A 26,113-nucleotide genomic window follows, 5' to 3' on the forward strand; every position below is an offset into this window, starting at 1 on the left:
TATTCTCTAACAGTCGATGAGTATGCTAGGGTATTTTCAGTTACTGTATGATGATCTAACGGGTTTTTTTTAATTCTGCATTTAAATATAATTTCTATTCATACATTAAGTTCAAAAGAAATATATCATGCTAATCGCTAGCTTGTTGAAATAAAAAAGCACATTCTGCATCAGCCCAGTTCTCCTCCAGGCCAATGGGTGGCGCTGTAACCGAAAGCGTTTTGTGTAAACCGTCAGCCATCTGCCGCAGTCAGTTAGATCCAACGGGATTGGAAAATGGAGGATTGACAGAAATGAGGGCATAGCGTCGGTATTTCTAACATGTAGGTGAGTACGTTAAAAACATTTCAGACTCATATTAGCGATTATTTAAAGTTTTTATGATATTCTCGAGCGTTACTGGTTTCAATAATCTTACTTGAAGGCAGCGTTGAGACTGAACAAAGATGCCTCTTACGTTAGCGAAACCCGTTTTAGCTGTGGATAAGGTAACTGCGTCAATTAAATGTAGGTTGGTATTTGACGATTTTAGCGTATAGAATTTAATAAGGATGACTTTCGGCTGGTGTGTATTTGCGTTGTTTATTCGAGGGAGACCTAAATGCTGGGGTATTAAAACGCCTTAGCCGCTAAAAGTGTTAGCTTAGCGTGTTGGGTTGCGAGTGCACGTTCTGCAGCGTTCACCTCCACGTTGCGAGACCACAATAAAATTAGGACCAGAGATAACAGCAAATGCAGTCTGTAAGTATTATGGGGTGCAGTGAGGTCGCTCTTTTATGTTTCTTTTACGTTTTTACGTATTGGTGGTACTTGAGATGGCGTGGCCCGGATTATCGCTAGCTAACGCCACGAAAAAGGTTTTGGCGGAGTGTTGTTTTTTTCAATCATCGTTATGTAACGTGTGGGGTTAAAGAACATAGGAAGTCTAGAGACTTTAATATTAGTTCCTGGTTCTACTCAGTCTCACTATAAGCTATGCTAGCGTCTTAATTTTTTATGAATATAGCATCTGTTCATATATAACGTTACGGTCAGGCATCTGTAATGCGCTCGTGCAGAAGGCCGTGTGCAGCCCTCCGGTGTGGGTGGCGCTTGGAAACGGCTCGTCCTGTTTACCGTGTGCTCCAGTCAACAGCTCGTTATCACTACCGATATCACTTCAACTCGTCGAAGGCGACTTAACATGAGAATGTAGTTAATATTGTGTGTGATTTATTTTCTTTTATGGACGAGCCCCTCCCATCTTTCCTGGCTACTGTTTGTCCTTTGGTTCACGTGGCTCGGAGTCGTGACCGCATCTTATTCAACGCCGTGCTACGCTTAAAAGGCAACAAATACAAACGCTTTAAACATGAAAGGGCTCATGCTTTGATTAAAACAAATGTGTTTATTACCTTTTTTATGTTGTGATTTTTAAAATTGCCTTCCTATTAAGGGTTATGGTGTTTTCCTCCACATTCATATTTGTAAATATGGTTATTTAATAATCCCTTATGTATTTAGGAGACTGTCAGAGTAATTTAAATTGATTGGATAATCGATATCATCCTGTCCATTCTGGTGTATTTGAGAAGGATCAATCTGATTTATTTTTCTAATTTTGTTACATCGTTGTATCCCAGTGTGGGTGAGGCTAACTGCTTTGTTTCTAAATCGTTTTTTCTTTTTTCCCTGATAGAACCTTCAACCTGACACTGACCATAATTAATCTGATGTCCTTTAGCTTGACAAGTCATCACTACTGACGTGCAGGTATAGATCATAATGGATAATAATAACATTGTCTTTATTTTTAAGCAGCCTTTCTGCTGTTTTTCTTTTATATTATGGAAGGGGGGGAAATTTAAATACAATTGAAATTAGTTAACAGTAAAAGGAATGATGGTCAAAATTAAGTTTCAATATTAGAATTCAGTAATTTAAAAAATAAATTACTACAAGACACGTTTTTATTGTCTTTTATATTTGTGACAAAATTAATGAAGAAGCAGTGGTTCTGTTTGGGGACGGATGTGATATTTCACACAAAAAAAAAATCAAGCCAAGAAAGAGTTTCTTAAATCTGGTTGCTTACCATGGTGATGCCTTACAAAATACCCTTTAATATGATTTTATATTGAATTTTAACAAAATTGCTCTATTTTATAATGCAAAATGTAATGATCTCTGCATGTTATGCAGTGTGTAACAAATATTTTGAACAAAATAATTAATATATATACGAACGAAGATGATCTTTTGAGGCATGTATAAAAATACATATAATTTGTACTCGTATCTTTAAGTAGAATGTCCTTTGAATTCCGTTTTAACCTTTTTCCTTTATTTTTAGGACATGGGAACTATTTATATTTTTTGAAACTGTTGATGGTACCTTTATCTCAACTTGAAAACACTGCCCTCTAGAGGACATAGTGCAGGCTGCTATACTACAATAATCTAAATCTCTTTTATTTCATAGTAACGTTAGTAATAACTTAAATGTCTTGAGTCTTCTTACAGATAGCATGACATTAAGAAGCCCTTTATTAAAACTAAAATGATTATATAAAAAAAAGCAGTGTCAGAGCCATATAGTATTAACAGTGTGTGGAAGTATAACAGAAAAAGTTAACAGTTTAGAGGCACTGCGGTTTCCCAGCACTACCTCTAATGGACAGCCATCAGTATTTCAGTGACCCATAGTCATTCTATTGAGGTTTTATTTACGTCTATTGTTGAGGGTACAAATTAGATTATGTTTTTAGCGATTTTAAGGTAAATGCATGGTAAGTAATTTCTTTCTCTTTTTAACAATACTGGATTTTTGTGGCATTGTTGCCATAGTGCACCTTGGTGATTGACTGTTGTTGCCATTTGCAGGCTCTCAAGAAGCAGAAAGCGGACTAAAGCGACTGTTTCAAATGACTTAGAGAGTCTGGCTACAGAGTTGCTAAAGCAGCCAGCTGCAGAACGGAAGGCCACAACGTGAAGTAAAAAAAAAACCCAAAACATTCAAACTTCCTGTTGGTCCACTGCAGCAGAGCACAATGCCAGTGGAGGCAACGACAGACAGTCCTGAGAGCCGCTGTCCGGTGCGGCGCAGTGGACGGCAGCCCAAACGAACGGACAAGCTGGAGGAGTTCCTCATGACGACAAAGAGGGGCTCCAGGAAAAGCGCCCCTCCGAGCGTTGAAAGCGGTGATCCTCCTTCCCAAACGCCAACAGACGCCGAAACGGCGTCCGAAGCCAGTTTTGATGGGAACGCCGAATCCAGAGCGGCGGAGGACAAAGCGGAGTCTCCAGAGAGGAGGACAAGAAGCAGCATCAGGAAGCAGGCGCAGAAGAAAACCCAAGGAGGCCGGCAGACGAGATCCTCAGGGAGAGCTGCGGTCCAGGACGAGGGCAGCTCTGAGAACGAGGAAGACTGCAAAGATGAAGGTCAGTCACAGGATAACATCGAGGAGACCAAAGATGCAAAACCTGATCCGGGCTCTAAGGCAACAGAGGGTGCCGAGAAGAAAGTTACAGAGGAGACGAATAAACCTGAAGGTGAAACAGAAAAGGAGACCGATGACGAGGACGCAGAGACACCTGCAGTCATGACTCGCAGACCAGTCCGGACTTACGTCAATAAGAAGAAGATAGCTAAGAAGAACCCCACGCCGGCTAAAGCTCCTGCAGCTCTGAGCAGAAACACAGCTCCTGTGAAGAAAGAAACAAAACCCACAGCAGCCGGGAAGATGAGCAAGAATGAAATGACAGAGGAGGAGGAAGACGACGACGACGATGATGATGATGAGTCCTTTACTTCTTCGTCTTCATCTACGTCTTCAGATGAGGGGTCTGATGATGGAGGCTACGACCCCAACGCGCTATACTGTATCTGTCGGCAGAAACACAACAAACGGTTTGTTTTATTCAGTATGTTGTCGTTATGGCTGCTTCCTCTTCCAGTTGGTTAATCAGAAATCGACATGTTCAGTGCCTTGAGAATTGAGCTTTCCCTTTGAACTTGTTTATGTTTTTATGTAATTATCAGAAACATTAATGTGTTTTATTGGGATTTTATGTGGTTGTCCAACACAAAGTAGCATTTAATTTTGAAGTAGGATGAAAAGGATTCACGTCTTTCAAAATGTTATCCTGATCAAGATAACAATTATCCACACTGGAAAAATAACAGTCCGCTCATCATTGCATCTCCTAAAACAAGCTTACTACTTCTTTATTCGCTTTGATTGTGATTTGACCTGTTTTCTTTTTGCTGTATGTTTGGTTCCACCATTTGAATGGAAGTATTGTGTTTGTTGTAGGGATGCTGAGTCAGAACATTCAAGTTCAAGTTTAGGACTAGAACAATATGTATTAGTGAACATTTACATGTAAATACATGAGATTATAACCAGGTGACTAAAAGTAGCGTGACCACACAGCATTTTTTCTAAGTAGTATTGAACAGTATGAAGGCCTTGGACCAGCCTTCATACAGAAGCCTGCAGAGCGTTGTGGTAGAGCAGAGTGGGAAGAATGCATGGGGCTTGCAGCGTGACCTTCTTCCATCCGCCACATGTCTAAAGTCAGGGTTTTTTTTGTTTTGTTGTAATGTCTGAAATGTCTTTTTTCATTATTGCCTTGGTTTAGCTCCATTCATGCCCTTTGACCAACGTCCATGTTACCTTTTTAATAAGTGTTTCGTAGTTGTTGATTGTGTTAATTTTTTTGCCAGAATGACCAGATTGTTGCTGTCTTCCCTGTATGAGTTGTAATAAACTGCAGTGGCACTCTTTATGGCATCCAGAAAAAGGACCTTCCTCTTAATTCTCTTCCATAAAGGCCACATTTAGTCAGTATGTGGCCACAATGTGGCCATTGTAAATTTTCAGATGATTGACCGAAGAGTGAACTTTCAAAGCTTGTGATATTGTTTTATAACCCAACTCCACTTTAAACTTTATATTTATTTAGATGTTTTAAAACTGTAAAACTAATTATTGTTTTTTTTTTCCACTTGATAAGTGTGTGCTTTACTGGTGTGGTTCTTGGTTTTCGTAATGCTGTCTGTTCTCTAGTAAGGCCTTCACAGAACAGCTGGATTTCTACTGGCAGTAAATTACACACAGGTCAAGTCTGCACACTAGATAGACAACTTCTGAAATCATTTAAGTATCTGCTACTTTACATCTGACATAAAATCCCAATAAAATATGCTATTTACAAAACATAAAATAGTTGAGTCGGAGTATGACAGGAGTCCAACAATTTCCATCATTTCCGGTTTGTCTCTACATTAATTTTGCAAATATAAGGTTAACCATTCAACTCTGTTCATAGCTATGTGAGAGTGAGGTTTGTATTCCACGTGTTGCTCCGTAGGTTTATGATCTGCTGCGACCGCTGCGAAGAATGGTTCCACGGTGACTGCGTTGGCATCACCGAGGCCCGCGGGCGTCTGATGGAGAGAAACGGAGAAGACTACATCTGCCCCAACTGCACCGCGAAGAAGAACCAGGTGGTCCGGCCCGCCATGGCCGTTCTCCCCACGAGCGCAGAGGCGAACAAACCCAGAGCAGACGTCGCTGCTCAGGTTACCGCCTCAGATTCCTCCGTATCTGCTGAGAAACTCTCAGCCGGCGGGGCGGGGCTAAATCCATCCGCTGTTCAAGGGGCTGGTGCGCTTTCCACAGCGAGCGGGGCGGAAGATCAGGGCATCAAAGGCAGGATAGAGAAAGCGACTAACCCATCTGGGAAGAAGAAGATAAAAATCTTCCAGCCGGTAGGTGACTGCAGCTGGAAACCTTTCATATTATCATCCATGGTCAGAGTAGCCTTTACAAAATATACACCTCATCATCCAACTGTTTTCATTCTTAGCTTTTCTTGTAGGGCTGCAACTAATTTTGATTATTATTATTTTTTTATGATTAATCAATTAGTTTGACGATTAATCGATTGGTCTGACAATTAATTGGATTAAAAATGGGCACATTGTGCATATTTTTTTTTATTTTATGAAACATTTTTTTCTGTTAATAAAACCTAATGGATCCATTTTCAACATAATGGATGCAAATAAAACAAGTCAATTCATTTCTATTTAAAATATAATAATTTTGTTGCCTAAAATTTAAAAGCAGCATTCCATTATTGAATTGGATCCCGTGAAGTTGTAACTACCACTAGAGGAGTTTTGGGTAAAATGGATTTGCAGAAAAATAGATTTTTATCATAATTGTATGTGTATTTTGTACAGTTTTGGCTTAATCGTGGCTCTAATGTTACATTTTCAGCAAATGGCCTTTTCTGAGGCCGTATAATCCAGTGAACAGTTGATTACCAAATTTGTAGACCATTTTGAAAATCGAGTAATCGTTTCAGTCCTGTTTTCTTGATGCATTTATTCACTGTATGCACACAGTTACAGCTTAGGGCAGACCTGCAATATGAAATGATCCATTTATTTGTTAATTTCTTTCCACGCTGATTTAAATCAGGCTATTCATCAGCCAGCCGAGCCCAAAGCAGACCAAAGGGCGACGTCGGCTGCGGAGCCGAAGGTCCCGTCGGCAGCAGAGCAGAAAGCCCCACCAGAACCAGAGCAGAGGGTGGAGACGACGGTCGAGGTGAACACCACGCCAGCCGAGGAGGCGGCCAAGCAGAGGGCGGAGGATGACTCCTCCCTGCCTAAATGCATCGGCCCTGGCTGCGACAGCATCGCCCAGCCGGACTCCGTGTACTGTGGCAACGACTGCATCTTGAAGCACGCCGCTGCAGCCATGAAGTCCATCACTGACGTCAAAGAGCCCAAGCAGAAGGACAAGAGCATGCCTCAGAAAAACAAGTCCACAGCAAAGGTAACCCGGACTGCCTGAATCAGTTTCCCCTGAAAGCACTGGTTATGTCCAATTGTCAGAATCAGAGGGGGGTTTAGTGTTTGGGCTGTTTTAAATCTAGCATTTGTTTTATATTTATCACAGTGTTCTTCCAACCAGAGTTTGATTTCAGAAGGAAAAATGTTTTTCATGACGGTGTCAAACTGCTTGTTGTGCTCGTCCTCTGCATTTTTAATTGTGCTTTAATTAAACTGAATAAGGATCTGCTGTGAACGTGCAATATGTGTGGTCTTGGAGCTTTTTAGCTAATGGTAACTGTGATTTCAGAATATGAACATGTTTAAATGTCGTCTTGCACTTCATCACAATCTGTCACTTTGTTGGGGAACACCAAATGACTCTTCAGCCTGTGGAAATCAGCTCCTAACTTTTCTGCAGCTGCACACCATATCAAGTCCAAATCGCCGTCACAGTACAAGTGCCCTGTAGCGATCACAAAAGACTGCTGGGATGCCACGTTTGGTAGGATATCGATGCTCTGTAGGCAAATTCTGCGTGCCAGTGATTTATTCGGCTTGTCAGGTTGAGCTTTGTCGTCAAGATCCACATCGGACGTATATTTGTTGTGGCTGGGAGGTTAAAGTTCACAAAATGTCAGATCAAAGAACAATTGATATCTAACTGTATTCAGCAAGAGTTTTGCAATTGCATGTTTGTTTGTTTTTTCTAATATAGTACATCTCCAAATGTCTGCTATCTAATATTTGTGTCAAAGACAGAAAAAAACTCATCTGACCATTTTTAATAAGATTAGGACTTTTGTGTCATTGTAGGTAATCTTCTCAAGGTGTAAAATGCTGCAACTTTAAACAAAATCTTAAATGTTTATGATCATCAAAATGAATACTTCTTCATATCTTATCTATACAACTTTTTAAATTATTTTTAATCTCACACAACAGAAGTGTTGAAGTTTCTGCTCACTGCTTGCTGTTAAATCTCTTAGGATGTTAAATATCGACGGTATTCTGCCTTTACAGGACAATTGTATTTTTAGTATAATATTTCAGAAATATTATGCAGTATTTGATTTTCTTGAACGTTGGAACACATATTTTTTTTCTGCAGCTTTCACCAGGTGATGGACTCATTCGTAGAGCCGCTCCAGAACCGATTCAGCTTTTTAACTCGTGAATTACAAACTAAATTTCTCCACAGCTTGTGAAGCTGACAGGCATCCATTCTTCTGTGTTCTTGTTCCCGTAAACTTGTTTCTTTGACCTAACTTAGTGTTTGTGAGGACTTTTAGTACAAGATGTCAAAAGGAGATATTGTGTATGACCTGTTTTCTTGCAAACCAATGTTTTTCATATTGCCTGCTAAGTTTCTGAACTCTATTGTGAAACAGCTTTCTGAGAAACGACTTTTAAAAAAATAATTTACAAATGCCTTCTGGTGAAATACATTCCGCATGTTGTATTGTGTAAAAATATGGTTGTTAAATTATAATAAGCAAAAGTATATATTATCCAGTCCCTATCCTGCACCTTTGGATGCGTCTTTAACCTGAACACCTGAATCTGATGGAACGGCTCGTTACCAGGACTATGCAGAGCTGAATGACTTTAGCCGTCTGATTTAGGTGTTGGATCAGATGCATCTGAATTTTGCCGGATTGTAACCATGGGGGAGTCTCCTAATAAGCATTTCTAAGCAGTGTGATTAGCTATTTAAATATTTTAGATTCAAGGTCCACTGAGTCTAACCATGCTTCAAACTTTAAAATGCGCTTTCTTTAAAATTCAACACTATATTAGACTGTATGTACATGGAAGTTGGTTTATGTGGCTAAACGAAACGGAGGAAAACAGAACTGATGTCCTTCGACTCGGCTGGAACATCAGTGAATAAAGTGTCCCTCATAGATGATGCCATATTCATGCGTTTTGTACGTCGTCACGAGGTCAACAATGAGTAATTGTGATCTAGTGTCATCTTCTTGCTCCAGATCTGAAACGGTGTTTGCAAGTAAAAAAAACTTGTTTTATTCAGACAGATGCTGAATGGGACTAATGCAGTGTGAAGTAACAAATGTTTAATGAGAATGAGTGCAATATGGGAGCCATTTTGCCAAAGTCCAGTTTTGGAGGGCGACTGTCCAGAACCTTTTAGAGGCATCCCTGCGTGAACACACCTGGATCAAATAATGATCATTCACCAGGACTTAGTAAAACTTGATTGCATGCCCAGGAGGTAATTAACCCATTTATTTGGGGTGTGTTGAACCTGGGACACATTTTAACGGTGAAGGAAACAAGCTGTTGTGGATTGGAGATGGGGTCCCTTGACTGAACACCCAGGTTTTAAGACTGTTTTATTTTGACAAAAGCTGAATAGATTTTCTGGATCTTTTTTACTAGATGACACTATTTCCCCTTAACACTACCAAAGTCACTCCATCCTCTGGACTAGCAGAGGATTAATACTGTTAAATCCAGTTTCCCCTCATGTAGAGCTGATGGACACATTTTGAAAGTGTTCTGACTGATTCCAAACCAGGTGACCTAAACTCGAGAGGAATGTGTTACAGGGTTTGTAATTGTTAGCTTAGTCTCTCACCCTAAGCAAATCCCTCTAATTTTCTCACCTGCCTCTCATCTCTGGTGTGAACTCTTTTTCCTCAATCCAAGTTTGTGGTTTCTGTGACAGTGTTGGCTTACTAAAGAGTTCTAGTGTTGCATTAGAACTCTTAATGCGTTGCTAACGGTGATGAACTGCCATTTTTTTCTTGTGACCCCAAGACCTAATAGACGTATTTCTCCCCAACAGAGTTGGTAGATTTTCCTTGAGTCTTTGTAACCTGTCTGAATTCATCTGGTGAAGACTTTTTTTTTTGTTGTTGTTGTTGTCGTCTGACTTGTGAATCTGCTTCTCTCCTCTCCTGTCCAGAAGGGTGGAGCCGGCGGGAAGGCACAGAAGAAGATCCAGAGGGTGTCGGACAGCGACGAAGACTTCAGCCCCGACCTGGACGAGGACGACGAAGACGAATACGCCGAGGAACAGCGGCCTCCGCCGTCCACTGCCTCCTGGTCCAGTGACCATAATTACATTGCAGTAACACCAGAAAAGACTACACCCATATCACCAACAGTGTTAAACAAAAAGTGTATGTATCTCCTTGAAGGTCTAGTGCTGCTGTTTTTAAACTGCATTAGTTGTCTTCCTGCTGTGTGTGTGGTTCCTGTGACGCTAACCTCGTTCAGAAAGCGTCCCGCGTTTCTGGGGGGAGAACATGAACTGATCTGTGCAGGAGGAATATGATCTAAATAACACAGAGACTTTATTATATAATGAATGGTTTGCAGTGTTGCAGCAGGTAAGTGTGAGGAGTAATGGCGACCAAAAATGAAGGAGTTTCACATTAAAAGGCACTTCTCATACAACACTGGTGGCTCAGGAGGAGATTCAACTGATGCTGTAAGGCACAGGTCTCAAACTCCAGTCCTCAAGGGCCGCTGTCCTGCAGTTTTTAGATGTGCCACAGCTACAAAACACTGGAATGAAATGGCTTAATTACCTCCTTCTTGTGTAGATCAGTTCTCCAGAGTCTTAATGACCTAATTATTCTATTCAGCTGTGGTGCAGCAGAGGCTCATCTAACAGTTGCAGGACATTGAGGCCCCTGAGGACTGGAGTTTGACGCCCCTGCTGTAAGGGATTAGCAGCTTTAAATTAAACGCTTGAATCTCTCTGTGTATATATATATATATATATTTATTTATTTATAATAAAAGTGGGCGTTAACCAAGTTAGGAATGTACCGGTCTGAAATAGGTTAACGGTTTTGAAGGCAAAAGCTTCGTTTCTGAATCAGAACATAATGAACTAGACATCTCGATGCCTTTGGGATAATCCCCTTTTGGGAGACACCAAAAGCAGAGGGATCACAGTTTAGAGAATGAGTTTGAGGTGAACTGAATGAAGTGGATTTATTAGGTGCTACCATTGGGTGTTTTTTTTTTTTCTCCCCCCCAATGACCTTCCTGGTTTCCCTCCACAACAAGCCTCATCACATCCCACTGCTGCCTGGTCCTTCCTGCTGCAGGTAGGTGGGTATTTCTGAGAACGGCTCATGTTGAGCTGTTGCTATTAGCAGCTAAAACATTTTACTTACCTGCCCTTCATGTTTGGGGGTGATGAGATGTTTCATTCATATTGAATGTGGTGCACCACTTATTTCTTCTAAGTGACTGGCTTTAAAATAAAAGGTGATAAACAGATTTTTGGATGCCTCCATTAATTTCGAGCGTTGTTGGCTTGCTGTCGGATGTTTTGACCAAGTTCAGCTGAAACCTGAAACGTCGATGTAAAAAGTTAACATCCACACCCTTTTTACGGAAGCAGTCGGGAGCGGCGAACACCGCGGGGGGCTGAGGGGGGAAGAAGAGACATGTCTGGAAAGACGAGACCCTGAAGACGAGCGGTGAAGATCTGCCAGCTTCAGAAGGAGATGGAAGACTGAAGATTTCCTGTCTCTTCATGGATTGGATTTGATGCTTATGAAGGACAACATTATGAGATTAGCTCCCACTTGTGATCAACTGGAAGGAGTGAAGGTTATATAAGCACATGCTGTCAGATAAGGAAAAAGTTGTGTTCAGCTGTTTTTGGTTAACCAGACCAAAGTGTAGAAAATTTGATTATATTAGTTTTGTTGCCATTTTATATAATGGCTCTAGAAAACCCTACTACATTGGCGGCTTTGCATAAAATCCTGTGGTTTTCTAGAGGTACTGGATGTACATCATTCTAAGTGTGCAGCTGTTGACAATTTAAACGAAAGCTACAGTAACCCTGAAAGTGAAAGATGTAATTTTGGGAATTTTGCAAAATCGACCACCTGTGGATTTTTGTTTGTTCCTGCACAATCCATGAATAGGACTTCACCCAAATTCACCTTGAGAGGTTGAGTTTTGTGCTTTAGATACTTGTTTCAAGTATGTCGCTCACCTATTGATGAAATTAAAACAGCTATTACCAAATTATTATTCAAGTTTATATTTAAATGAGTCTGTCCAAGCAGTAGATGTAGGTTGAACACAGTGGTTAAAGCTGCTGTTCTAGAAAATATTCAAGTAACAGGAAATTGAGATGTTAGCTGCTTGGATGCTGCTGCTAATAGACCAACAATTTGAACTTGAACAGGCAGTAATGCTAGATCACTCTGATCCTTTTTGTTTATCGTATTTGGGTTTGGGGAGTTTGGATATAAATGTTTTTACTCGTATTTCTTTTCTCCCATTTTAAAATGGGTTTCATTAATACCAAAATGTACCAGCTTTCACAACCATAAATAAAATGTTTTTTTTTTTTCTTCTTTTCCCACGTTTTTAAATAGCTTTCAGTATACTATATTCTTTCTGATGTGACCGATTTATGGTTCCTGATTTAGAAATTGTTAAATTGTCATATTAATTTGAGGGTGTTTTTATTGTGACGTTTTAATAGAACTGCTGGTATTCGGAGGGACAAATTTTGCCTACTTTTTAAATTTTTTTTATTTATAATAAACATTGGGTTTATAAACATTGGGTTTTGTTCTTGGTTTACAGCTCCTCCCAAAGAAGAGAAGACTGAGAAGGAACGGAGCCTGTCACCTGACAAATCCACCAGAATCTCCTCAAATCTACGCAAAGGAAAGAAGAAGTCCCCTCCACAAAAATCCACTGCGGTTTCATCGAAGAGCAAGAAGTCTTCTCCGCAAGCTAGCAGCTCCAAGGTCTCCAAGAAACAGGCGACCACCCCAACTAAAACCGCAGAGAAGTCCAAGAAACCCGGCCAGGCGCCGGCCCGCAACCCATCTCCATTCCCCGCAGGTCCAATTCACGTCACAGGGGCCCTCAGAGTCACCAAGTCGAACTTCACCATTCCTAAGAAGCAACCTCAACAGAAAGACTCCCCTTCCCAGAGTCAGCCAGACTCCTCTTCCTCTTCTTCCTCCCGAGTCCCATCCTCTCCAGCGTCTTCGACCTCATCCAGCCGCTCCTCGTCTTCCAGGCATTCCCATCCACATGGATCGTCCTCCCACTCGTCCCCAGTGAGACCACCAGCCAACAACCAGATGAGGCAGAACATCCGGCGCTCGCTCACTGACATTCTCTTCAAAAGGTGGGTTCCTCTCATCTCCAGGTGCGACATCTTTTTAAAAAAATATATATTTTATTTATTTTTTTCCCTTGACCATTGAGAATGTATTTTCCTCTGTCAGGGTGAGCGACAGCGATGATCTGAAAATGACAGAAAGTGAGGTGGGGAAACTTGCATACGGCATCGAGAAGGAGATGTTTAACCTCTGCCTGAGTACCGACAGCAAATACAAGAACAAATACAGGACCTTGATGTTCAACCTGAAGGACCCTAAAAACAAAGTGAGTCGGCCAGGAGCGCATGGTACACGTGCAGGGAAGTTTTAAAGGTTATTCAAGCCAGCAAGGTTTTGGGGATGTTTGATGGACGATCTGTGTGTTGCAGGGTTTGTTCTACAGGGTGATTGGTGGACAAGTTACTCCCTTCAGACTCGTGAGACTAACTGCTGAAGAGCTGCTCTCCAAAGAAATATCCGAGTGGAGAAAGTCTGAAAGTTCAGAGGTAAAAACGTTACTCAGACACTTTTAAATGAAATTGAGGGCAACAGATTTATTTTAGAGGGCCATTAGTATTGCCTATCAGCCCAAACACACCATTTCATTGGTGAAACATGATGGTGGCTACATCATGCTGTGGGGATTCATCAGCTCAGAAGGAAGTGATGGAGCATGAAAACAGGGTTTTTATTTAATCTTTTTGCCAAAACGAACAGAGTCCACTCTCACTTTTTCTGTTGTACTACATTTCTGTTAAGAAAGAAAAAAGTCAAATTATTAATAAATCCTTTTTGATTTGGAACAATTAGCAGTGAGGCACATCTTTGAATTTCCGTCCTCAGGGTCACTCTCGGGGTCGTTCGGGGCATTCCAGACATGGATCCAGGCACGAGACGGGCTCCCACAGCGTAGACATGGACGATGCTCCCCCATCCGATGCAGATGTATGTATTTCTGCTACTGCGCCGTCTTCTCGCTTGGGTTCCGCGGCAGTAAGTGGTGGCGAGCTTCTCTTCTGCATCTTCCTTCAGCCTGCATGAAGCTTGTGCATGAGGAAATCTGAAAAGTAGCCTATAAATATTTGCAAATAGAAATATTTGTGATTTAGTTGGCTGGTCTTTGCAATTACTGTCTTCATTTTGCTTAGGATGACTTGCAAAGGGAAAAAGTGTCATAAGGTGGGAGAATTGTGTTTTGCTTTATTTTCACATTTAAAGTTTGATGGGCTTCCTCTTGCGTTTCCTCAGGACCAAGACGAGGCTTGCTCAACTCCCTCAGCGTCCGCCCAGCCCTCTGCTGACGGCAACACTGGCAGCAACATGGTGGATGTTTTCAGCAGCATGCTTAAAGACACCACTGCTGAACACAAGACTCATCTGTTTGACCTCAACTGTAAAATATGCACAGGTAATACAGGTTCAAGGTAGTATGATGCTATTATGTTTACGCCAGTGTTTCTATTTCCATATTCATGCTTCGAAAATGTGTCTTCTAGGACAAAAGACAGAAGATGAACTTGCATCCAAAAAGGCCAGAGTCTCCAGTAAGCCTGATGTCAAACCACCCAGACACGAATCAAGGTCATCCAGGTCTGGGGATTCACCTTCTGTCAATGCGGCGGCCTACCCTCCCCTAGATCCTTTAACGTCCCATCCGCCGGTTGCTCCACCCTACCACTCCAACGCGGGACCAGCAGTTCCGGAAACTCCGCCGCAGCTCTACCAGGAGGATCCGAACACGATGGTGCCTCCCGCTCCAACCCTTCCGCTCGTCGCCCCCGCCGTCTCTTCCGTCAGCATCTCTCGTAGAGACCCTCGCATGGCCCGCCACGGCTCCGCCGTGAGCGTCGTGCCACCGGCCATCGAAAAACCCGCCAGTAACGCAGCAGAGACCGTCCTGGCTCCTGTCACAGCTTCTGTTGCTGCTCCGATGGACGCTGGAGTTAAAGTACCACTGCCACTTCCATTGCCTCCAGCGCCGCCTCCAGTAATGGCTACGTCCAAATCTACTAAAAAAAGGTGTTCAGTCTTTCTGCTACAGTACTATCAAGAAAAACTCAAAATACTGAATTGAGACCTACTTTTTAAAGTGTTGCATGGACTTATCTAAAAGGAAGGTGTTTTTGGTTTTTTACAGCTCAGCTGAACCTCCTCCTGAGGGGGAAACGGCGATTTTCTTGTACGGTCAGGAGACGATATGGAAAGGATTTGTCAACATGCAGTCAGTTGCTAAGTTTGTGACCAAAGCTTATCTGGTGTCAGGCTCCTTTGAACACCTGAAAGAGGTAGTTTCACCAAACCAAGTTTGGGTTATACATTGTTTTCTTATATAAATCAAGTAGATTTTCTGTTTACTTCAATTCACATAAACATTCAACCTATTTCTCTTTGTCAATGTGGCTCAGGATTTACCTGACACCATCCACATCGGAGGCAGGATATCTCCCAACACCGTATGGGACTATGTTGGGAAGCTGAAAACGTCGCTCTCCAAGGTTGGTTTAGAGAAAGATTAGATGGTAGAAGAGCTGCGATTTCCTCTTCAAACGTCTTGTATCAAATTCTAATTTTCCCCCTCTGTGTTTTTTCAGGAGCTGTGTCTGATTCGTTTCCAGCCAGCCACAGAGGAAGAAGAGGTAGCATATGTGTCTCTCTTCTCTTACTTCAGCAGCAGAAAGAAATTTGGCGTGGTAGCTAACAACAACCGGCGCATCAAAGACCTCTATCTCATCCCACTCGGCTCAAAAGACCCTTTGCCCTCTAGGCTATTACCGTTTGACGGGCCAGGTAAGCATTTAGAAGGGATTATAGAAATACTGCTGCTGCTTTTTAAGTGTTGTGTGGTATTTGATGATTTCCTGTCAAACTGTGATTTATTGATGTTTTTCAAACATACGGTAAGTATATTTTCTTTGTTCAGACTGGAATGAGAGCTTTTTTCTAACTGTAGGGGGTGCTCATGTTTCTTTTTGAGTCTCCCAACATGCTTGTATTATCTTCTGTATTCTTTTCTGTGTATTTGAAATTGTATGGCACATTTTCAATAAAGTTTGCTTTGCAGATTGGTGCCACATCATCCAGTCTCAATCTGTTGTTTCTCAAGACTTGGCTCAGTATATGTGTTAAATACACATATGATTAATAAATCGGTTTCGAGTCGGTCTTCAGTCAAGCTTTCTTTTAAGATGCCAACCATACAGTGAAGTGCTTCAACGCTACCAAGGAATCACGTTGGATTCAAGCACATTTCTGCTTATAAAAGACCAGCACTTTTAAGTTTCTGAAACCAGTGGTTGAATAAAGGTGATCCAACAAGTCTGTATAGAGGTCAGGTTTTCCACCAAAACATGAAAAAAGGAGGGTCTGTGAACAGAATTTAAATTAATTCAATCAGTTTAAAAGGAAAATATGTTCCAGTCTCATGTATATATGTTACATAAACTTTCTAGTACTGTCTTCTATTTATGTGTTGCATCTATTAAAAGACCTGCAAGACTCTTATTTGCTCGTCTAAGCTTCTAACAAATGCCAGCAGTAGCGACGCATCATTGGCAGAAACCAGTTAAGTTTCTCCAAGGTCTGATCTGATGATTTAATTGGTAGATTTGAATCCATCGGAACATTAAGGAATTATGCTTTTTTTTTTAACCATTCATTCACTGGATTGTCCCTTGTTAAATTCCCTCAAGGGAGACTTGGCTAAATGAATCCTAATTATGCATTTAAGTTGATGTCTTCAGTCTATCAGATTTCTATTGAACATAAAAAATGCATAAAACTACTTACTGTTGATTGATGTGTTTTAGACTGAAATTGGTGAAAGACCTTAATTTTTATGTATTTAATGAAGAGGGTTAAAGGCAAATTTTTAGCATTTAAGTTGGCTAAAGGAAATTGGCTGTTCTGATCTCTGGCCAATTGTTTTAATGCAGGAATTTATGTCTTCATTACAGCGAGAGGTTCTCTTTGGTACCTTTGTTGTAGTTTAAAGCAGTCTTAGCTCTCATTCCAGTATTTTCTGTTTTGTACCTCAGCATTGTTATTGTTGTTTGTTTTTAAGTGTTTAATTTTTATGGATTTTGAAGTTCTTTCTCTGGTTCCTGTGTGTTTCCATCTCAGGACTTGAACCAGCTCGTCCCAACCTCCTCCTGGGATTGCTGATCTGCCAGAAGGACCGAAAACGAGCCGGTGTGCCGCTTGAAACGGACGACAAACGGTCCAAAATGCAAACTAAAGACGCAGATGAAACCGGACTCCCAAAACCCGCTCCTGCAGTCAAGGCAGAGAGAAGCGCACGGCAGAGTCTTGAAATCCCCTTCAGCACGACTCCGCCAGGTTCACCTCCATCTAACTCTTCTGAGACTATCAGCACCGCAAACACTGCCGTCTCAGTCCTTTCCTTGTTATCAGCTGTCAATGCTCCAGTCACATCCGCTGCCCTTGGCAAGGATTCCACATCCGGAAGCTCTGCTGCCGCCTCTGCATCAGCCGCCACGCCTCTTCAAACCATTCTCAACACGATCTTTAGGAACAAAAAGTTGGACTCAGATGCTTCTAACTCTCCATCTGATCAAACTAGGGAACTACCTGCCACTGCTACAATGTTAGACCCCATTGTCCAACAGTTTACCCAAAATCCAAGAGAGACACCGGAAGAAGAAGATGAAGACGACAGACCATATGATCCCGAAGAAGAGTATGACCCAAGCCTGGTCTTCAATGTGACCAAGAAGGCTGCTGACGAGCTAATCAAACCCGAGGTCTGTAAGCCGACTGAGGTGGAAGCAGTTGAAACTGACGATGTGGAGTACGATCCTGAAGATGATTCGATTTTTGATGATGTAAAAACTGTGACACCGGCACAAACTAAGCCCGTAGCTGAAAATGTGCCTGATGCAAAGATGATCCTGGAAAATCTTCGAAGAATTGGAGATCAGGCACTGCAGAAACAGGCAGAACAGCAGACGTTGTCCACAGAGACAGCCGCCGCAGCTTTGTTACTTCCAAACACACTTGCCAGCAGTAACCTACTCCAACTTGGCAAGAAAGTTGAAGAACTAGTCAAGTCGTCAACGGCTGCTCCCCTTATCAACCAGAGAAGAGATCCAAGACAGAGCAGGGATCCTCGCCAGGCTGTGGGTGAACAGAAACAGTCTGAACCGGAACAAAAAGAGGAGCCATCTCCTCCTCCTTTAACAGAACCTTCTCCTACCTCTGCACCTCTGGCACAAGAGCAATCTCCGCCTAAAGTTGAAGAACATGCTGATGCCCCACAAGGTCCAGAGGCTTCACTGGCTCAAGAGGAGGAAAAAAGTGAGACGATCCTGCCTTTCATGGACTCAGACAATGAAGAGGTTTCAATTCCTTTACTGGGAGAGGAGGTGGAACATAATATGGAGGTCAGCTACATGACCGATAGAAAAAGGAAAAGAGACGAAGACGACAAAGAGGAAACTAAAGTGGACAAATACAGCATTTGGCCAAATGCTGCCAGTATCTTAAAAGCTGGCGATGATTTAAAGTATGAGGAAAACAGCCAAGATGTCCCATCTTCGCGGTATCACAGAGAGTCTGCAGACATCTCCACGGTAACGTCCGCCATCCCAGTACTCACTCAAAGCACGGTAGCCGATGCTCACTCGCATCACATGCCGCACCACATGGCCTCCTTCGATAACGAGTACCGACCGCCTGTCGATGTTCCACCACAGTCCAGCTTTGTCCCTCCCCACCCCATGCAAGGTCAGAACCTGATAATGAGGCCTCCGCCACAGTCTATGCTGCAACCCATGCAAGGTCCTCCTCTAATGTCCGGCCCTCCTTCGATGCAGGGGCCTCCCCCAACTATCCACGTTCCTCCCTCTGTTCATGGTCCTCCCCCACGTCAAATGGATGGCAGTCAGCAGTACGGCCCAACTCCAACATCCTACCCTCCCTATCAAAACCAGAACCAGTGGCCCAACAACCAGCACCAACAGCAGCAGCCACCTCCTGGACCACCAATACAAAACATCCTGCCACCTAGGGGACCCCCTCTTCAATTCCCTCCAGTTTCTCAGAGAGCACCCCCTCCACAAATATTTGATCCCTCCATGACCCCTCAACACATTGGACTACAAGGCCCACCTCCAAATATTCACCCACTTCCAAACTTTGAAGGACAGAACAACTTGCCTCCACCAAGATTCTCTAGCCCTCTACCTCCTTTTAATTTCCCTGCTAACAGAGGTCCACCTCCATCTTTCACAGGACCCCCACCATCTGCTCACTTTGATACCAGGCACCCTCCTCCTGCTCTCTTCCCAGGCCCCAGGGGTCCCCCACCAAATCAGCATTACAACAAAGACACTCCCAGTAACTCCTTCAATCCCAGTATGGACCAGAATCCAAATCCTCCCCAATATTTTAAAGAGAATCTTGGTCCTCCAGCACCTTCCGCTTATCGTGGACCTCCGCCTGACCAGTACGAGGATAGGAGAGGACTGCCTCCTAGCGCAGAGTTGAGTGGACAGCTCTTCCAACCACATAACCAGTATGGCGGTTCAAGGCCACCACCATCTTCACCACTAGAGAGACGGTCTTTCGATGAACCCCGAGGACTCCCGGCTCAGGAAAATAGGCCACATCTTTCTCAGTTTTCAGAACGCTACCGTTTCGATTGGCATTCAGACGATCCCAGACCTGTTCGCCATGGCATGCCGCTTTTGCCACCATCTGTAGACGGACTGCACGGCGCTCCCAGTCGCCATGGAGGCCAAAGTCCAGACCTAACGAGGGAGGACCACTGGCGGCGTCTTTCTCCGGAAATGAGAAGGAGAAGTAGTGCCACCCATGATGATTTAGAGCCTCGCTCCGGAGAGCGTGGAGAGCGTTTGAGTCGCTTTGACATACCACACAGAGAACTCAGTTCTGGCTCCTCACAGTCCTTAGAGGAGAGGCAGAGAGAGCTCTCTGAAGACCACAGAAGGGAGAGAGAGAAGGAAAGTCCTCACGGTGGCAGGCCCCCCTGGGATAGGGGGATAGGCAAGCGCTGGAGTCGGGAACAAGAGTGGGATAGAGGAAGGGAGAGGGAGCGGGAACGGGAACCAGAGCGTGGAAGAGAAGGAGACCGGAGCAGGGGGAGGGACAGTGAGAAGACCAGGGACGCAGAGGGAGAGAGACACAAGGATCAAGACTCTGAGAAAAGGAGGGAGAGAGACAGGGAGAAAGAAAGGGAGAGAGATAGGGATAAGGATAGAGACAGGCCTCGGGAATCCGACCGGAAGGACTATGACCGCGACAGAGCGAGAAACCGAGACAGGGACAGGGAGCGGGAACGAGACCGAAGACGAGATCGATCAAGAAGCAGAGACCGTGACCGTGGTAAAGACCGGGGAAGAGAGAGAGAACGAGAAAAACAGCGAGACAGAGAGCGGGACCGGGATCGCGAAAGAGAGAGAGATCGAGATCGTGACAGAGATCAAGACAAGAGGAGCAAAGAAAAGAAAGAGGACAAGAGAGAAAGTAAACGCGATTCATCCAAGGAGAAAACTAAGAGTACAGACAATGACAAGCACTCTTCCTAGGCTCTGTTTTACAGGCATTACATCTTCCTTGCTCCTAAACCTTCATCCAAACATCACTGTAAATGTGTATGAGCAGTATTTTGTTGAATTTCCATTTTCAAACGGTTCTCTGGAAAAAGCTCTAAACAGACAGTGTTTGTACTCTTTGTCACCTTAAGATTTCTACGTTTGTTTTTTTATTCCCTCGAGTTACTTGAGTACAACACATTGGGTAGGCTTCCAGTCCTGACAAATGTACTTTTCTCTGGTTGCAATGTGTTGTTTTTTTTGTTTTTTGTTTCTTGTTTTTTTCTGAATAAAACAAAAATAATGTAACTGATTAACACACCATTCACAAAATGTAAATATGCACATATTTCTGTATATACTGATGTTTTTATCCAGACTTTTCTAAGTGCAGAAAATAAAAGCCATATATATGAGGTGGATAATGTGACTCTTAAGGCAGCGCTGTGGAGACGTGTCCAGCTACTTTGAACTAAGCTTTTTATCAACAGTCTACATCCCATATTGTTGAGAAAAATGTCCAGTTTGTCTCAGCTCAACCAATTAAAAATGTCTCAAGTTTATTTGTTATAGTCTCATTATTTTTCTCCTTATATATTAAACACCAGTGGTGTAGAGCGTCACATGGCGGTGTGAAAAGTGCCGTTGTTTAGCGTTTATATACCAGATTTAGGTATCAAAACGCATTCTTAACTTGTTTAAAGCGGCAATTTTCAAATGATGCAAAAAAAAAAAAAGTTGGAATTTACTCGAGTTTATGTGAACTTCTGGGTGCTAGAAAGGGACGGCTAAAGGTACGACGCAACAGATATAGCAAATGTTTTTAGAGGAACAGTGTAGTCATAAAATCCTTCTGCTTTTTTTTTATTTATTTTTTTATCAGTATGCAGCATCTGTAATGATTGAAATAACTGGAGAGTAGTGTCATGTGTCATTGATTAATTCACGAGGTTAACCCATATTGAAATCAACAGACCCTCAGGTCAGTGGTTCCCAAACTTCCTAGCTTTTGACCCATGAAACAAATGGGTAAGAGCCTTGTGACCTCGACTCCTTGAGTGTACAAGCATTTTTACTGAATTAAAAAGTGGTTCAATAAAACCATAACAGCCATACTCTTCTGATAAAGTCCTGTTTCAATAAACAGGACTCCATCGAAAATAGAAACAATACAATTCTCGTTTGTATTTTTGTTATACGTGGGTTATGTTCTCAAGAGTGTCTAAACAAACAGACATTTATATTTGTGACCCCAGCTTTAGCTTATCTCAAATATGATGGAAGCAACATCCTACTTGCTGTGTCCTCTACCAACTTTAAACACGACATCTTGTAGCTTTGCTTTTTTTTTTTTTCAAGCTCATTTCTTGCCATTGTTCCATGAAGGAAAGAATAATGGAGTCCTCAACTAAAGCAAAGAAAAACATGCAGAGACACTACACATTTTTTCACTACAGTCCTGTATTTCAACTCAAATGACTCAGGTTATGGAGTGCAGCTTTATTCTTTTAATGAAGAAAAGGCGTGAATTACGATTCAAGAACTGTAGACATTTCAATTCTGAAAATCAAACCAAGAAACAATAGATATGAAAAAATAAAAAAATCCAGTTTATGCCCACCTTTTTTCTTAACTACTGTAAAGTGCTTTATTTGTCTGAGTTATTGAAGCCACGTAGTGCAAAACACACACATTCAGTGCATAAGAACAGTAAGATTAGGTAAACAACTGGAAAAACTGCAAACATGAGTAATAGGTGTTAGACATCAACAAAAACTGCCTTCAACTCAATCTTCACTTTAAAGTGGAGATTGATAGACTGAACTCCAATACATCACAGAAATAAAGCTTTTAAACAAGTGTTTAAACAGTCTGTGCATTAACCTTTTATTCTTAATGCCGACATGTTTATTGACATAATCAGTTGTACTGCCCTGAAGTACAGCCATTTCCATCTAAATCAAGTTGGTCCTGTGGCGGCCGAGCTGTTGACCACATGTCCTGGATTTTCTTAGGGCACCACACAAACGGTTCTGGGTCGCGGTAGTGATCGTAGGCAAACTTGAGAAGCTTCCTGCGTTCTTGCTTATCGAGAACAGCAAACAGGAAGTAGCTCAGGGCGCTGTCTTTGACCCTCGGAAGTTCACTGTTGACCAGAGTCTCTTCCAGGAAGAACCGAACCAGAGGGACTTGGTAGTGACGGTACCCAAGAGTCCCCAGGCACTTCAGGATGCGGGTGATGCGCAAGTTGTTGTGTGTGTGACTACAAAAAAGGTCAACGGGATTAAAATTTGGATGAAATTGTAGCTAAAATACAGATGTTTGTTTTCAGTCAAATGCGTAAAGTGCTCACTTGTTTAGATTCTGGAACCTGTCAATCCAGTTGTCTGCTCTCGCTACCTCTCCTGTTTTCTTATTTTGTAACTTAATGCCATAAAAATCCAACATGAGCTCGTAAGACTTCAGTAGATTCTCCCTTGCGGTTGTACTACCAAGAAAATCCTGAAGGAAATGCAAAAAATTACGTGAAAACCTGTGTGACACGTTTGTTCAAATAGCACATGTTATTAAGCATTACCTGAATTTCCTGCTTTGTTAGTGTTTTTGCTTCATAGTTTACCCCGGGTTCCTGCAGAGGAAACAGCCTTTCAAAGACAAATTTGATTACAAAATGGAACTTCAGGTCTTCCTTCCAATCTTTACATCATGTAGTACCTTACCACTGAATATAGCTGTGCGTATACTCCAGTTGGGCATACTGTCCTTTCCATTCATCGTGGAACTGTTTAATGTAGACTCCTGATAACAAAGAGTAAGGTTAGCAAACAGAAATCAGTTTTTATGTAAGCTTTAAAAAAGGTCACGTAAATATTTCATTTATCATGAGAAGATATCCAGACCAGTGTGAAAAAGTAACTGGCCTCCTTGTTAAACCATGAATTCTCTTTGACTAAACACACTTTTGGTTTCACTACTGACACAACTCGACAATTAAGAAATCACTTCAATAAAACTTGACAACATGAAGTAGGCTAAAGGATCTCAAAGCCACATCAGATGTTAGTGGAGGCCTACCGTCTGGTAAAGATGGTATTTCCCCGAGGTAGAAGCTCAGATTGGGCTTTCCATCCTGTTCAGAAAAGACAAAATTTGTTTTGGAATGTTTTTCACAAAAAAATAAATAGAAATGTCACTTTTAAAACAGGTGAATGTGTGTACGTACATTGTCGTCCTCAAAGCCTCGTGTCCTGTGACGGTTCTGTGGGGGAAAATAAGTTGGAGCTAATTGAAGAAGTACAACAATGGTGTCTGTGGCTTTGTGCGTGTTACACTCACTGGGTAGTCATGCCTGTAGTTCTGCATGTCTTTTGCAGCACTTTTAAACCTGCTAAACTTGTCCTGGAGAAGAAAACACAGTCATGTCACTGAATTAACACTTGGCTCAGCTCTCCGTGTAGTATATATAAAAAAATACATAAATCCCTGTAAAACTTTATTTTAGAGAGTGTTGCATATTAACTACTAAAGTTATTTTATATTTTTAAAATCAGGCATGTTATAATATTATGCTGCTCAGTAACATTTAAATTGTATCAAATTATTAAGTGGTTACAATTGAACTGAAATGACGGTTTAGTCAGCAGTTAGCCTCATATATTCTAAAGATTTCCACAAAAAGGAGTAAGAGGAATATATTTTTATCAATTGTGAAATAAATTTCTATAAATTTAGCAAAAGTTAAAAACTCCTATAAGACCAAGGAAAACATGTTGGAACGACAATCTAATGTTATATTCACCGTTAGCTTATTAACAACAGCTAATGCTAACGTCAAACTAGCTAGCATGTAGTGCTTCTTATCTACGCATCTTAGCTGCGGTTGCCAGGGCAATACTTGACATTTGACCTCGCTAGATGAGATTTAAAATGCTCGGTACAATTTCAAAAGTACAGATTTATGCCTTATCTACATAATTTATCACTGGAGGACGAAGCCTTGAGAAAAATGGCCAAAGCCTAAAAGATAAATCTTAAAATAAATCTCTGAATTTCAGTTACTTTTGAGATTTTTTTGTATAAATTATAACAAAATACCAGCTTTATTACTGAACATCTACATGGCTGAATAATAACGCAATAATTTTTTAAAATTCTATTGGTTCAATCTTTGTACATTTTTTTTTTCAGCCCAGTGGTACTGTGTCACTTTATTTTGTTGATACAAATTGTGGCATCCCCATCAGCTCCAAACCCGATTCCTCAGACAAACCACAGAGCGAACATTTATAAATAAAAGTACATGAATAAAAATAAAATTTGGGGCATACAAAGTAACTTATAAGGCCTAAAATCAGGAATATTAAATAAGATTTTTGTACGACCAGTTAAACTGAACTCATTCTTTTAGACACCTCTTAAAATATTTATGAAAGTGTTTTATAATATCTTCCTATCAAAAACGTACATTAAAATCTACAGTAACAAAATGCTTGCACTTAATCCAGCACTTGTAGTAGGTTGAGTCGAGCAGTTTGTTTTTATGAGTGCAGGAAATGAACGCAGAGCAGAATACCTGAAGTGACGCTACAGCTGAAAGGAGCTGGATAATAAATAAAGTTGTAGACAGGTTAAACTCACAGTTCTGTTCCTTCTAGTCTGGTGGATCTTCCTTCTAGGGGAGGCCTCATTCTCATGTTCATGTTCCCAAGTTGAATCATATTCGCAGTAGTAATCATCCGTTTCGTCGACTCGATATTCATTTCCGGTGAACTCATCCTCTACCTTAACCTCTACAGGATTGTTCAACGTTTCGGGGACCTTACAGTGAGGAGCCCTACTGTAGGAACCCGTCCTTCTCCCCTCATCCTCATCCGAAGAATACCTGTTCTCCAACTGGTTGCTCTCATTGCCTCGCCACGGCAACCAGGCGAAGTTTTGGTCGCACCAAAATTGAGCTCGTCTACAGAGGGACCCAATACCCGGTATCCACAAAATCCAGGACCACAGAACTCGAAATAACAACCTAAGTAGGTCGAAAAAGGAGGAAACCTTGCGTCGTGCGCGACGGTACATGTTTGACAAGCTCTCCATGCTAGCCGGCAGCGCATCAGTTTCACTTTCTCCCACAGTTCACTTTGCAGAAATCGAAACTGAACTTTCTAACAACTCCCACAAATCAACCCGTCGTGCGTGTGGCATGGCTTCCCTTAGTGTGACCAATTAAAGTCCAGTTGGGTTTTGGTCCAATTGATAAGTTTTTAGACATTAAAATGTTTTCCAGATCCATCTAATTTAATTAGAATACTTACTAATAAGCTAGAGTATTCAGTTGAATAATCTTCGACTTTATTTTGTATTGATTGTAAATCCCTGTCTATCAATTAGTTAACCTCCAAAACAGAGCTGACCCTCCCGAATGCTTACCTGACGGTCGGAAAATGTGTGAAACAATACACGTATATATATATATATGAATGTTATTTATATATTGATGTCAGGGTTAAAGAGTTAACTGCCCCAACCAGACCCAATAAAGGTTTTGCGTCTTTATTATTTGCTATATTAAAGACACATCATATCTTAATTTA

At 41.8% G+C, this 26,113-nt stretch overlaps 2 protein-coding genes across 9 annotated transcripts; one reads left to right on the forward strand and one right to left on the reverse strand.

The window, feature by feature from the left end:
- Nucleotides 1–186: 186 nt before the first annotated feature.
- dido1 (death inducer-obliterator 1) lies at nt 187–21,088 on the forward strand. Of its 8 annotated transcripts, XM_044122652.1 has the most exons (17): nt 187–327; nt 1,679–1,752; nt 2,863–3,889; nt 5,356–5,755; nt 6,474–6,833; nt 9,762–9,978; nt 12,425–12,980; nt 13,081–13,240; nt 13,344–13,460; nt 13,798–13,947; nt 14,203–14,362; nt 14,451–14,498; nt 14,592–14,973; nt 15,092–15,239; nt 15,360–15,449; nt 15,546–15,741; nt 17,074–21,088. In XM_044122652.1, exons 3-17 carry the CDS (start codon nt 3,030–3,032, stop codon nt 20,517–20,519), a joined length of 7,290 nt encoding a protein of 2,429 aa, XP_043978587.1. In that variant the 5' UTR covers nt 187–327; nt 1,679–1,752; nt 2,863–3,029; the 3' UTR covers nt 20,520–21,088. The 8 variants fall into 8 exon arrangements, with proteins under 8 accessions (XP_043978587.1, XP_043978580.1, XP_043978585.1 ...); XM_044122645.1 differs by having other exon boundaries at nt 14,451–14,973; XM_044122650.1 differs by having other exon boundaries at nt 9,765–9,978; nt 14,451–14,973.
- An 846-nt stretch (nt 21,089–21,934) lies between these two features.
- Nucleotides 21,935–25,749, reverse strand: LOC122834321 (opioid growth factor receptor-like). Its single transcript, XM_044122662.1, has 8 exons — nt 25,164–25,749; nt 23,862–23,924; nt 23,749–23,784; nt 23,601–23,655; nt 23,246–23,324; nt 23,104–23,170; nt 22,879–23,027; nt 21,935–22,788 (listed from the first exon to the last, which is right to left on the reverse strand). The coding sequence occupies exons 1-8, from the start codon at nt 25,614–25,616 to the stop codon at nt 22,446–22,448; spliced, it is 1,245 nt and encodes a 414-aa protein (XP_043978597.1). The 5' UTR covers nt 25,617–25,749; the 3' UTR covers nt 21,935–22,445.
- Nucleotides 25,750–26,113: the final 364 nt, after the last annotated feature.

Source organism: Gambusia affinis, linkage group LG07 (assembly GCF_019740435.1).
Source record: "Gambusia affinis linkage group LG07, SWU_Gaff_1.0, whole genome shotgun sequence".
NCBI lineage: Eukaryota > Metazoa > Chordata > Actinopteri > Cyprinodontiformes > Poeciliidae > Gambusia > Gambusia affinis.